The sequence below is a fragment of the Ictidomys tridecemlineatus genome, chromosome 11 (assembly GCF_052094955.1).
Source record: "Ictidomys tridecemlineatus isolate mIctTri1 chromosome 11, mIctTri1.hap1, whole genome shotgun sequence".
NCBI lineage: Eukaryota > Metazoa > Chordata > Mammalia > Rodentia > Sciuridae > Ictidomys > Ictidomys tridecemlineatus.
In genome coordinates this window covers 54,954,766-54,969,873 of record NC_135487.1, presented here as the reverse complement: position 1 = coordinate 54,969,873, position 15,108 = coordinate 54,954,766, and the positions used below count along the sequence as shown (strand labels likewise).

Sequence of the window (15,108 nt, the reverse complement as noted above, 5' to 3'; positions counted from 1 at the left end):
AGAGTTGACTTGATTTAAAATAAATGTGAAGTGGCAGACACCTTAATTGGGAAAGTTTGATATGCAAGTTTGATGGGAGAAAATATGTAAGAAATTCTTTTTTAAAACTTTTTAAATAACTTTATTTGTTTATTATATATCTATATCTATCTATCTACCTGTCTATATTTATTTATTTTTATGTGGTGCTAAGGGTTGAACTCAGTGCCTCATATGTGCTAGGCAAGTGCTCTACCACTGAGCCACAATCCCAGCCTCATAAGTAAGAAATTCTTAACAAACTTCTAGGAACCGTAGCTATTGAGAAACAAGGGAATCTGTCTTCTATTCTATTCTTTGAGGCACTTCTAAGAGACATAAAATGGACTTCTGTTCACAATATGTCAATAAGGTGTTGAAGGGCAATTCCGTGTTGTTCACATCATGTCCCAAGTGTCCAGGAGCTGGTTTGATTTTATGAGAGGGGAAAGGGCTTTTTGTACTTGGTATCCTAGAGAACAGATAACTGCATATTTTATTGCCTTCCTCTTAAGGGTATATTTTTGTTGTTATTTTTCCTTATTAAGTATATTTAGCCAAATTCTGGTTTAATATGGCTATCCCAATACTCATGAATTAATAGAATATATTTCTAAAAACTAGTTCAGTAAAAATTACTTGTTCAATAACAACAAATGCATATAAATATCTTTCATCCTCTTACCATTTTACCTAGTTGATTAAAAACTAATCTAGAAGTTAAAAATGTAACGTTATAAAATAAACACATTTAACAATTTGTTGTTAGCACATGAAACTTCTCTATGAATGAAAGATTAGATTAATGTAAACAAATGAATTTAAAATCATTTATGCTTGTTGGCACATTAACAGTGACATATGGTATGAACAGTAGGCAAATATGAATCAAGTATTACGTTCGGTGATATTTTAACAATTTCTTTGCATAATCACTTCTGTGGATGCAATTTTAAACCATTTCAGCTTTGACAACAGTTATTTGCATTACTTGTTAATTTATTTTCATTAAGAAAAGTTTCTTTTATCTTACACATACATGCTTTCAAACTTTTGATTATCATACATTCTCATAAGACCAGAAGGTAACGTGGCTTACTGCACTGAGGTTATGCCAGCAAAATAATTATCCAACAGTCTATACACTACTGCAAACTTTAATTGCAACTTTATAAGATTTTTTAAGCTTTAACAATGAAAAGTTCAGTTTTTTACTTGGAACATCTTAGAGGCAGAACAGCAATATTTCTTTCACCTTTAAAGCTATTTTCAGGTCAAATGTTTCAAAACTATCCAAACTAAATTTTTGAAAGTTAGGTATTGGTGGTATTTGAAGGACACTGAGATTTCTTAAGAACACATTGTTTAAATATTGTTTTATTTTTTTAACTGCACTATTATAATAAACTAACTGCACTATGATAATAAAATTTATTTTAAAGGAATATCAGAGACTTATATTTTGTGTTCTTAGAATAGCAATATATCTTTCAGAATACTGTTTGAGAGATACGCAATATGTGTAAAGATGATAGAAGTCAGCATGTGCTAAATATGGCTAAAACAGTGTTATCAAAACACAATTAAGTAGATTTATACATTTTTACACAGATCTTCACAAGAAATTCTGGAAAAATCAGCATTTACATAATTTTAACAAAAATATCAACATGGACTTTCATACGTGTTTCATACAAAGTGCTATTTGCATTCTAGGAAATTACCTCATATTTTATATGTTTCACATAATTAAAATATATATAAGGCAGAATAGAAATAATCAGCACAATACACTTTGGTTCCATAGCATAGGTTTTGTATAAAGTGTCATACTTTATTTTTTCCTAGAAAGTAAAAGAAATAACTGTAAAATATTTTTTGAAATATTTTAAAAATACAGGACAAGCTATTACTCTCAATGGTATTCTGTTCATGTTGGTTTTATAAGAAGATCCCTCAAATTGTATTGAATCAAGAAATATCTCCAATAAAATTATCATAATTTAAAAAAATATTTTGCTTAGTTCCAGAATAGAACAGGGTGAAAGAGGGTTATGCTGCACTGCATTAGGCAAGACGATGATGCTTCAAGGCATTGAACTGTTTAACGTTTGTAAGAAATATTATCCTGCTTCTTAGTCATATGTTTAAAATGTTCAAAGTAAATGTACCCATTATGTTGATTGTTATTCATTTTGCAAAAGCATCTTTTCAGACTCATTTTGCATGCAAATGAAAGTCAATGAACTGTACAAATAAAGCCAATGTGGTAAATTAACTAAAAATATTTTTACAGTGGTAAAATAACCATTTAACATTAAATTATATAAAGGATTATATAAAAATAAATCAATCACCAGCATTTCATATTTTGACTTGGGGCCATCTGGGAATAATCTTTCATTTTACAGAATAAGTTCACAATAGAACTTCCTCATGGAGAAAAACTGGACAAATATATTCAGTATCAAAAGAATTTCATGGACTAGAGAAATTATCTTTTGTTATTGAATAATGATGGCTTATTGTAATCTAAGTTTAAAAATATTTGTACAAAATTATATGCAACAGCAATTTTGCATAACAAATAGTAAAATAAATTTGATAAAACATGGGTCTTAATGTTTTCCTGAGCCTAATAAAAGTTCATGTTCATTGAAAGTTATGGCAACTGAACACATGTGAGAAAAAAAAAAATCAGATCTCTCTATCCTAGTCAGGAATGTCATTGTTCAATTTTAACAAAGACCAAACATTTTGTATACACCAGGCAGTTAAACGGCAGCCCCACCAGCAGGTGGCGCACCAAAAATGTTTGGTTTCACCGTGTAGTTTGGGAGAACTACCTCTACAAAGTCTATTCGTGCTGATGCTCCTGATGCTGCCATTTCTGGTGCCCGAAAAGCTGCTGCCTCCACATCCTCTGTTGTAGGTGTCACTGTATAGTCTCAGGCGATTGGGCAAGGGGCACACTCTGGATCTTCAGATGCTAAGATGAGAAAAATCAATTTCAATGCCCAAAAGATGGAACTCCTAACGCAGAAGGTGACTAAAAATAATTACCAATTGGTTTACAGTATAGGGAGGTAGAAAGTTTACTTGGCTTTAATGCAATTCCACACAAATAGGTTTTAAACAAGATTTTTGTAAAATGGTACAGTTCTAGGATTAGGAAAAATATGAGATAAAATAGAAATGGAAAATCAAACTCAGAGTAGAATCGGGCCAGATGACAATAAAATATGCGTACTTCCATAAAGGAGCAAGCAAAACTTTCATTGATGTTCATCAAGTTTTTCAGCCATTCTCCTGAAAATAACTTGCTTAATCTTCCAAAAATATTTCTACTCATTTAAATGAACTTCATTTTACAATTACAAGCATTATTGATGCATAATGTTTAATGCAGAATTGGAATAGACCTGACTCACTGATATTTTACCATGGGTTTAAATGGTAAACTTTTGCTCTCTGGACGTGACAAAATGTATGAATTTCCCCTATAGTTTTCTTGGAAAATTCTGTGATATTCCTATCAAGAGTTTAATCTCTTACACTGTTAAAAAAAAAACCTCTTATGTAAGAAAACATCACTGAAAGATACCAGTGAGGAAAATATATGTAAGTGAACATAATATAGAAGGATACATTTTACCACCTGAAATGAATTTTGACTGGAAAAATGTTTTGGGTTGTAAAAAGAAACATGCTTCCCATTTATTTCCCATTGAACATTTAAGCAGCAACTTTTGCTGGGCTTCTTCATGCTTTAATAAAAATGTGTATAATCTGATTTTTCTTTTTATTTTTAGGTGGATACAATATCTTTATTTTATTTTTATGTGGTGCTGAGGATTGAACCCCATGCCTCACATGTGCAAGATGAGCACTCTACCGCTTGAGCCACAACACCAGCCACTATAATTTGATCTTTAAAAATTTTTAGGCCCACTGTGGTGCTATATACCTCTGATTCTAGTGGCTCAGGAGGCTGAGGTAGGAGGATTGTAAATTCAAAGTCAGCTTCAGAAACTTAGTAAGGCACAAAGCCACTTTGTAAGACCTTGTCTCAAAAAATAAAAATAAAAAGGGTTGGAGATGTGGCTCAGTGGTTAAGTACCCCTGGGTTCAATTTCTGGTATCAAAAAAAAAAAAAAAGGTTTGAGTACAACTAATAAGTGTATATATTAAATATTTTACTAACATTTACCATCCCTGGAAATACTCACAATACTTCAGATTAATATACCATGGCTATTTAGAACCCAATCAGTTTGGAAACCATCTTTTTCATTTAAAAAGCCTCACATTTTATACAGTCACTTTTACTGCTTGTGCTTCTGAATCCATTATATTTGACGTACTGTATTGTGACAAACGATCACAAATTATGACAGATTCTTATTGAACATCATTTTTCAGCAGGAGTCACTCTGAATCAATTAATCATACTATTCCTCTAATCTCTAATTTTCTCTCCATTTTACTCCCAGAAAAGCCACCAATCATATGTTTCAATGAATGACATACATATTTTGTTCACAATTTTTGATGTACATTTTATTCAAATTAAGTGCCACAGTTTTACTGATGAATAATAATTTAAAAAGTGAATATGCTCAAATACCAAAACACAAAGCAAATTATGATTATTCAGATAAATGCAATTATGGCTATATATAATAGTAAATGATGATTGAATACCTTGGTTGCTTTAGAAATTTCTCTTTGTTCTGTTTAAGATGATTTTCGATTAAAAAGTGAAAATATAATATTTCATTACAGTATTTTTGCATACAACTGAGATTCGTGTATATTAATCTTAAATCATTTTCACATTAAAAGGCAAGAAGTATAGTCTTCCAAATCACATGATAAATAATTACATTATAAGAACTGGGTCAGTGCTCTAGAAGTTGAAAAACTCTACATATACAATAAATACACTGGGATTGCATATAGACTGAACAAAATTACCTATCTGATTGTTTAATTGAGGCAATACATAAACAGAATCTTTGTGAAGATACTTTGTATCCTAGACTTTGATCAAAGTTTGATTTATTTATTTATTTTTGGACATAATATTAAATAAACACTTAAAAGTCATTTAAATGAGATAACTATTTCACATGATTATTTTAACTCTCCCAATGTATTTTTATTATGTTAACATTCTTATTTTGATGATTTATGAAAAATAATAATATGTACAAAATATTACTAAGGATATTAACTTTTTATATTTTAAATAACCTGACTACATTTTATAAATGAGACAGACTAAAACTACATAGCTCAAGCCCAAGCTCAAATTGTACATAATTATGTATTTTGTGCATTTTCCTTGGATAATTTTGAAATATACAATTAGATAGCTGCCAAACTCAAAACAATAACATTTTAGTGTTTTGTCTCACATCTCTCTGCCTTATTATTTGCCCTTCTCATAGGTCATATAGATTATTCAAGAACAAAATTATCTGACAGAAAAGTAATATAGCAGTCAATATTCTCATCCCACTATTGAACCAGCAAAAATTCAACACCAGCTGAAAGCTTTAAAGTATTACAGAATAATTTGACTTTGAAGATAGGGCACAAGTAAAAAACATTTTCTTTAAACATCAAGGTGATCATTAGGTAAATCTTCATAGGCAAGCGACATTTTGTTCTTTAAATATATTGTATACAAATAAATTTCCAATTTATGCAGCATTTGAAGTATGAGATTATTGATACTCAATGAATTAACAATATCCTTTTATTAAAAATGCAATCAAATACCAGAGTAGTCTTAGCTAACCAGTAAGAAAACTTAAATATTTTAGATATAAAAAGCTGAACTAAGCAAATACAATTGTGTGCAAGCTAACCAACATTGGAAACGCCTTTTTCTCTAAAATATTATAACATTTAGAAATATTTTGTTGATGTGCTACGAAATTTCAAAGGAGTCTAATAAATAAATGGGAGTATGTTTATTGATGACCTCCAATTCTCTTTAAAACAGGGAGTGAGTATAAATAAGAGGTGTAAATAGATGGGAGTCATAGAACCTGGTGAATTCAAGAAATTATTCCAAGGTAACCTGTCATTTAGATATTAATTTATAGTATTATATAAATTACTATAGTAATTTATAAGAAATTACTATATAATGAAAAGAGGGTAATCTATGTATAGGGAATTTCATGTATAAACTTAATAAAACTTTCAAGTAAATGTGGGGATGGCAAAATGTTCCTTCCTGAAGGACTTTAATATGAGAAGGATTGTTAGGTAATGCAATAACTCACTAAGTGTACACATCTATTTCTATACCTCATTCTTTTTTTCCAACCTAAAAGAAGTGTTTCTTCCTTTATTCAAGGTAGTTCCTACTTGTGTACCTGATCCCAGGCTCTATCAACCTCTTCTAGGAAGCTTCTTCCTTCAGCCTCATCTTCTCTATCTGCGACTAAGGGGAATCTACACCTCTACTACCTCCTCTTCCACTTCTTATATACATACCTAATAGTGAGCACAAGTTAACATTTATATATTGTTCATTGAACTAAAAAATTTTTAGCATTTACTATGTACAGGCAATGTACAAAACAATGGGGGAAATGAAAGGGAACTAGATGAGTTGGTCTCTGTCTTCCTTTCTCTTCTTCTGAAAAGGGCACCCTTACTTCCTCACTAACCATTTACTGATCAGCCCACTACTTTCTGATGTCCAATCCCCTTCTCATATCTCAGTTTCTTTGGTGACACAGAAAGAATTCTAGGACTGATTTCCATGTCTGATGTTCTCCATCTGAACTTGGGCCAGGTATTTGACTATCTTGAACAATAGTCTTCCTAAAGGACAAAATGAAACAATGATACTTTCCTCCGTCTATGTTACTGATGCTCACAATGAAATAAATACATGACACACTTCACACATCGCCAAGCGCATAAAAGCTCAAGGATGAGTATTAATGTCTAAAAATTTCTTCAAATTCCAAATCCAACTTACAATTCTCAGTCATTATCTTTGTGATCTCTTGGCTCTATTTCATTATTGATCTTTCCCTACATCTTTTACTCTCTTTAGTTTCTGGGACAAGTTACTCTCTTGCTTTGCTTCATACAATATTGACTCCTTCAGAGGTTCCTTCTTTGCCCAGCCTTCCATGTCTTTTACTCTCATTACTCAGTACACGAGCATCTACCCTATAGTTTCAAAAGGCATACACACTAATAAGGCTGAACCTAAACTTCCATGACTATCATCTCTCTTCGAAGTTTAGATTCCTGTATCTAACTGCATTCTAGGTAATTTTAATTGGATTTTCTCAAATTGAATTCATCATTTTGCCTCAAAACCAGTTCCTTATTTCAAGTTATTATTTTTCAAATATTGATTTATGGTCTCACCACCCACTGTGTCATCCAAACTAGAAATCTGGAGACTTAGACACCTCACTTTCCTTTTTAACATCTAAGTAGCCTTATGCTTATGCCAATTTCATTTGCTAAATGTGTCAGTAATAGGTTCCTTTGTTTCCATTTCTGGTAACATTGTTTTATACAATAACCCAATTTTTACCTGTATTATTATAATAATCTGTTAATCTGTCTCTTATTCCTCAAATTCATACTCTATAGGATTATCAAAGGAAATGTAACCACATAATTCCCTATTGTTAACTGAGTTGTGTCCCTTCAAAATTGATACATTGAAGCCTTAATCTCCAGTAGCTCAAAATGTGACTCTATTTGAATATTTCATTTTCAAAGAAGTCATTATCTTGAAATAAGGTCACCAGGGCAGACCTTAATGCAATATGTTTTGTATACTTATCAAAAGGGGAAATTAGAATATAGATGCACAAAGGGAAGGTCATGTAAAGACATAGGGAAAAGACAGCCACTTACAAACCCAGAAGAGGGCTTCAGAAGAAACCCGCTCTGCTGGTACCTTGATCTTGGATTTTTAGACTTCAGCATTATAAGAAAATAAAATTCTATTGTTTAAGGAAGCCAGTCTATGGCACTTCATTATAGCAACCCCAACAAAAGAAAACATTGCCTGTGTGTTTCTTTATTTTTATTGATTCTTTTTAATTATGTATAACATTAGGATACATTTTGACATAATCACAAGAGCATGGAATATCATTTGCTTTAAATTCAGTCCCCAAGCTTACTCCCTTCCCCTACTCCCCTCCAACTACTCTACTGATATTTCTGAAAATTTATAGTTTTCTTTTGAAATTAGTGTCTTGTGGATGTACTTGATGTTGGGATTCACTGTGCTATATCCATATATGTGCATTTGAAACTTCCACTATTCTTCCCCTTTTCTGTCCCCCCTCTTCAATCCTTTTTATCTATGCTACTGATATTTCCTCTATTTTGATGAATTTCCCTCTCCCTTTTTCCCTTTTCTCTCTTTCTCCAACCCCTCTTATTTTGGATTATCTTCATGACAGAGGAAACATTAAACTTTTGGTTTTTTGTGACTGACTCATTTCAGTTAGCATGATAGTCTCCAGTTCCATCCATTTACCAGAAAATACCACAAATCATTCTTCTTTATGACTGAGTAATACTTCATTGTATATATACACCACATTTTTTCACTTTCTTTGTCCATTCATTTGTTAGAGAACACCTATTGTGTATTTATTCACTAGCTTCCCAGAATATGAGGGACAATCTTAATACAACAGACTTCTATGGAGCAACCATGTCTTCCTTGCCAGCTACCTCTCTGACCATTCTCTGACTCATGCTATATATGACAACAATTCTTAACTAGTCACAGTTCCTTGCAGACATTACGTTCCTTACCTGTGTGCCTCTAATACGACTGTCCTCACCTGACTGCTTTCTACCTAGTTCTTTCCATTCAATTAAAATAATTTCATTTCCAAGAAACCATCCTTACCAAACTGATTTCTTTTTGAGTAATGCACATAGAAAGCCTGTAAAGTAAAGCCAAATAAAAAGAGGAGGAAATCACCATAAATTTTAAACTCTAACACGAGTGTTTAACAGTTTAATAATTTTCTTTCCAGATTTTGAGGCCTATTTTGTTTACACAATTGAGATTTTATTGTACAAACAATTTTGCATTCTGTTTATTTGATTTGATTTGATTCTTTGAGTATTTTTTCTATTACTAAAAATCATTTTAATGGACTCATAATAAATTGTACCATGTTGGGCTAACTTCAATAAATATAATTATTCTTTTAGAACTAGAAATTCTGAATTTGTCATCCATTGCCCTGGCCTTAATAATGCACCTAATTCTAGACCTCTCTGGTCTCTGGACCTGTATATCTCTTAGACCTTTTCATTCAGGTATTTCACTCAGACTTAACTAGTTGGCATCTAACCACATTATTTCTCCTAAGCATCTTCCCGTCCTTCCCACTTTTCTCACACCTTTCTCTGTATCTCTTTATAGCATAGTAATTCACTCAAGCACCAAGTGCCAAGTCTTGCAACCCAGCAATCCATGAGTCATCCTTGATTTTCCTTTTTCTGCAGTCTTTTCCGGTTCCAATTCAGTCATTCACTGAAGTATTTGACTCTATCTCCTAAGTATATCTTGTGTCTTCTTCATTCAACTGCCATTGGTTTAAAGTGATTCTCACGATTTCATGGCGATTGAAATGGTTATAAATCCATTACTCTGTCTTTAGACTTCTAGATTCCATCTTCATCAGATGTGCTTCATAATTATTCCTTTATCTGATTTTTTTTTCATTCTGTAGCTTAATGTTTTTGGATCTTTCAAAGCCAAATTCCTTTGGCATGGCTCTGTGCTAGGTATTTCATGTGTATATGTCATTTGGTCTTTCTTGTTACCCTCTGAGGGAATCAGTTTGATTTTCTGATTTTATATCCATTCTTCTCAGAAAACTATATTGTGATTGTGACTTATGTGTCTATGTTTCTGATTCCATCCCCAGAGTGAAAACTGAGAAGAACAAGCTATAAAAGCTAAAAATGATAAAGTGCCTAAACATCTATGTTGGTAGAAGTTTCACAGTATGTTCAAGGTAGAAAGAATAATAAAAGAGAGAGGAGACTAAAGTGTAAGGAACTTGCAATAAAAACCTAACCAGAATTACAAGAAATATTTTGTTGTAAAGTTCTCTGTACTCAAGTCTTTGGTATTTGGTTATTTATATCAGTGTTCCAAGGAGTCTGAAAAATGTAACATACTGTTCCTATTATGAACTTATATATATATATATATACTTTTTGAAGTTTAGTTGATTAAGAAATGTTGGGAAAACAAAAAATACAATGCTAAATATATTACTCTAAGAATAACTCATGAAATCACAAGCCATAATCAATAGCGGTACATATTCATTATTTCAAACAGGGGAACTTAATGGAAACTTGACGGTAAGCAATAATTACCAAAGGAACACTAATATAGAATTGATGCTCCATGCTAACAAATTAATTTTGAAACTAATTGAAAAGAAACTTTGTTTTGAACAACATCATTATGAGCCCTAGTTACTGATATGATTTTATAGAATTTTCTGATGTTTTCATTTTCTGGGACATGTGATTATACATGTATTCTCTTAGGGCATGATTATAGTAAGAAGCTCTACAAATAGAAAGAGATACAAACCCTTGGAATCATAAGGTCCATGTCTTAGTCTAGGTACTATCAGATCCTAAACTCTGAAAATTTTGTATGTTCATTCTGGCAAAATAGAAGGATATAGTTTTCTATATTTAAACCTGCTGTTGTAGGTCGCCCATTTTGGGGTTGTCACTTACTCTCCAGTTTTATGTTCCACTTGCAGACCTTATAGCTTTCTCATCCCTGGCATAGCAGCCTTATCTCCTTGTAAAACTACAGCTCCCACAAAGAACCCATTAGACTTGGAACACAGAAAGCAGGGAGATGATTCCACTTTTTCTCTTCTCCTGCCATCAATTCTCTTCTTCTTTTCAGACCTAGTGACTAAAAATTAGACAAACACAACCACTCTTTGTCATTAGCTAACTTTTCCTCTTGGACCTTTCATTACAACATTTTAGAATTAAAAATAATAATGCACCTAACGCTAAAACATCTTGTTTAATGTATCTTCAGTTTCATTCTTTTGGCATCTGACAATGTGCCATCTTGCTAATTGCAAATCGATCCACTATTGAAAATTAGATGGGGTACCTTCTGACACAGCTCTTGGATTTCAAACTTTCCTTCTACCACAGAATGCTCTTTTCCATTTGGTGGTAACATCTAGAAGTTCTATAGTCACCCATTACTACTGGTGAATCTGAAGTCATCCTGGTCACAGGCTGACTGCCCACTTACTCCTGAGGGAACTGGTATTTTGTTCAGTTGCTCTGTCCTGCTTTGTCATCTCTATATAAGGAATTTCCTTCAATGGTTCACTTACTTCAGTGTTCTTAAGGGCCTCAGTTCTTTGACTGTAGGGATCTGATGTCTATTGATATTGACTCCTAAATGTTGCCTTTGGCTCCTTTCTATTGAATAGCCTCAGTTATTTGTCCTTGTCCCAACAATTGTGTCTTGTGTTGCCTAGTGTCTGAAACTAGTAGATATTTAATGAATACTTGCTGAATATTGAATACACGGATGCAAATGGTCAGCTGAAGCTGCCATCCGGATCATAGCTGGTTGGTAAATACCGGCAATGGTGTTCAGTTACTCCTTTCAGAGGGAAGGGCTTTCCTGTAGTTTGTGGAGGGTGGGGTGGAAGTCGTTTCCTTTTATTAGGAGGTGCTCAGGTGAAGTAATTACAGCCACCTTATTTTCATACTTTTGTAATATACTCAATCTGTTCCTGATGGTTAGTGGCACGAAAAAACTTTCTGATTGGAAAGGGATGTTGAGATTTTTCGAGAGCCAATTTATTTTTCTGCCCTTACATTCCTCTTCCTTAGAAATAACTGTCAACTTTGCTAGGATGGCAATGGTTGCCATATATTCCTGTTACCATAGAAAGACCTAGCCTGTACAATTGTTTAAGTTATTAGTATAGATATTCAAGTTTCTTTCATCTTCAATGTGATATTGCCTCTATCTACCAGTAATTTCTTGCATCCAGTGACAAAAAGATCATAATCACACTTTTTCTTCTTCAGTTTCAAAGTTGCTCACTCAAGTCCAGAGGATGTGAAAACATCCTCTGTGTTAAGCAGCATTTTATCAGTGGTAGGAGTATTTCAAATTGTTTTGTTATCTGACGATGTAATTGCTATGTTGCTTAATTTTTGATACTTCATACACAGGACTATGGATATTTCTTGTTCTTTTCTTAACATCAGCAAACAATATATTTAGTGATCCGATTTTTTAGCATTGACTACTGCAGTGTTTGGAAGATTCCAAATATGCTTCACTAGCTTTATCATGACCTGGCCAATAGGCTTTTTTTCTTTAATTTTTTTTTTGTTGTTGTAGATGGACACAATACCTTTATTTTGTTTATTTATTTTTATGTGGTGCTAAGAATTGAACTCAGGACCTCACACATGCTAGGAAAGCACTCTACCACTGAGCTACAACCACAGCCCCATCAGTATGCTTTTTATACACATTTTCAGTAGTATATGTTTGAAACTGTATTGATGAATATCATTGTAAACTTTTATTTTAATTTTGTCAAGAAAATTCATTTATTTATCTATCCAACTCTATTCCATTTTTTTCTCCATAAACTTGCTACTACTCTAGTCAATGCAGATGCAAATGTGAAAGATATTTTTCCATGAAGGAACTCATAGGTCTGCAAGGGAAACGAGCATGTGACTAATTATAGCACAATGAGATAGCTTTTTTGTTGTTGTTGTTAAGAGTATGGAAGAGGGACAGCAGATCCTGTCTGGGCTCACAGGAGCCTTCTGCAGGAGCTTATCTCCTCTGAGTCAATAAGGGGGGGGGGTAAGCAAATAAGTTAATCAAAGATCAGGGAAATATGTAACAGGCAGAAGGAAATACACATACACAAGCCCAGGCCTGTGAGTATAATTTAAGAGGACTGGAGCATAGAGGGTAAGAAGAGCAAAGAGAGACAGATGAGAGGCAGGTCATGAACAGCCATTGTGTTAAGGGGTGTAGAGATTTTTTTCTTGAGTGTTATTGAAATGACTAAGGACTATATGGTAGAAAGTGACATAGGATTTATATTTTACCTTTAGAAAAACAAAATGAGGGTGGCAAGTGTGGAGACAGAGAAATCGGTGATTTTAATAGCTGAGGCAGGAGATAGTGATAATCTGAACTGAAGCAATTATAATGGAGATAAAAGAAAAAAACAGATGTGAGAGAGATTACTCATAGTTGTAATTTGACATTTATTTATGTAATTATTCGATGAATGGCTGTCTCTCTGATTAAATATCAGTTTAATGAAGACAAAGAAAGGATTTTTTTTTCACATCATTACAACTCATGGCACCGAGGTGGCTAATAAGCATTTGTTGAGTGAATGGTATAACAATGAATTTAAAAGGTACATTCATATTCATGTATGCTATGCATTGGGCTGTGTATTAGGCAGTGAGGGTATAGTGATGAACAAGATGGGCAAGATTCCTTTTTCTCAAAGAGACATTTAGAAAGGGGAGAGACAAGAACAAATGAGAGAATTTGTGGTAGTAATCAGTGCTACACAGACATTAAAATAGGGTCTTTGGAATGTTTCTGGGGTAGGAGTTGCTACTTATATTGGAGGGCCATCAGAGAACTTTTGTGGTGACATTTGATTTGAGATTTGGATGATAAAAAAAAAAAAAGGAGCCAACGTCCGGAGGCAGAGAGTTCCAGACAGAAGGAAATGAATAAGCAAATTAGACAGATTTGACAGAACTTGTTGACTGATTGGATGTGGGAGGAAGAAATAGGCCTAAGATGATTCACAGGATCTAGAAAATGCTGTTTCTATTAGCTGAGCTTGGGAAAACTGGAAGAAGTACAGATAGTGACGTAAACGATGAGTTCAATGCTGGAACTGTTGACTTTAAGGTACCTGTGGTGCATTGAAATACAGAGAGAATACCTCGCCTCTGGATGGACTCTTTCTAAGAACAGACAAGGTCTGGTCCACAACTCTAAAGGATGGTTACAACACTCTTCTCCAGGTGAAAATTTTTCAACTGCTAATATCTTCAGTTGACATTTTCTTGGTCTTCTAAACATCTGCTGCTACTCAGGGCAGGTAGACTCAATTCTTATGATTCAGATTTTCTGCGAATTTGGACATTTCTATTGTTTATTGGTCATTAAAGGTGACATGACAAATTAGTTAACTACCAGTAGGCTGTAGCACTTCTAATTATTTCCAGGCAGAAATCAGAAAATCTGAATTCTACTACACCCCTCAAAAATATAATGATCTCAAAAAATACTGATCAATTTCTAATTTTCTTTTATAAAAATTTCACTTTTTTGGGGGGGGGTACCTGGGATTGAACTCAGGGAAATTTAACCATTGAGCAACAGTACCAGCTCTTTTTTGTTTTTGTATTTTATTTAGAGACAAGGTCTCTCTGAGCTGCTTGTGGCTTCACTAAATTGCTGAGGCTGGCTTTCAGCTTACAGTCCTCCTGCTTCAGCCTCCTGAGTGGCTGGGATTACAGGTGTGTGCCACCATACCTGGCTAATAATTTCACTTCTAGTGAAAGAAGTTTGATTCTTTTGGAGTCTCACCCACTGCTTTTCTCCAGATAAATAAGAACATACTATTATTTTTCCATGTCCAACCTAGAATTGAATGTCTAGTGAAAAGATATATGGTTTGTCACAATTTTTTTTCCAGTACTGCTTTGGTTCCCTATGCCATAGATGAGAAGGATGACAATCACACTTCTTTACCAAGTATACTTTTGTGGTTAATTCTGAAAGGCATCATGCTGAATAATGAATATCCATAGTAGAAAGTGTCCTTTGTGTACAGACATACTGAAGATTGCCCTGCCATGGACATACACACCTATTTCACAGTGAAATATTATTTCACCAGAGAAGGTTCAACTACAAGGAATTTGTCCTGATAAAACTGCCATGCTTTTCAGAAAACTTTCAAAAGGTACCAGAAAGGTAGA

The 15,108-nt window shown here is 33.4% G+C and overlaps 1 protein-coding gene across 10 annotated transcripts in view; it reads right to left on the bottom strand.

Moving 5' to 3' along the window:
- Lrrc7 (leucine rich repeat containing 7) overlaps positions 1-15,108 on the bottom strand; it is a 516,598-nt gene that overhangs the window by 222,110 nt on the left and 279,380 nt on the right. The window contains exon 1 of one of the 10 annotated variants that reach the window (XM_078026489.1): positions 2,865-3,001. The exons of 8 other annotated variants lie outside the window; for them this stretch is intronic. Coding sequence is in view for 1 of the 2 variants with exons in the window: in XM_040288845.2 (XP_040144779.1) it covers positions 3,001-3,007 (7 nt within the window). In the remaining variant the exon portion in view is untranslated. Of the gene's footprint in view, positions 1-996; positions 3,008-15,108 lie in introns of those variants that run through there. One more of the 10 variants, XM_040288845.2, reaches the window with a different exon arrangement.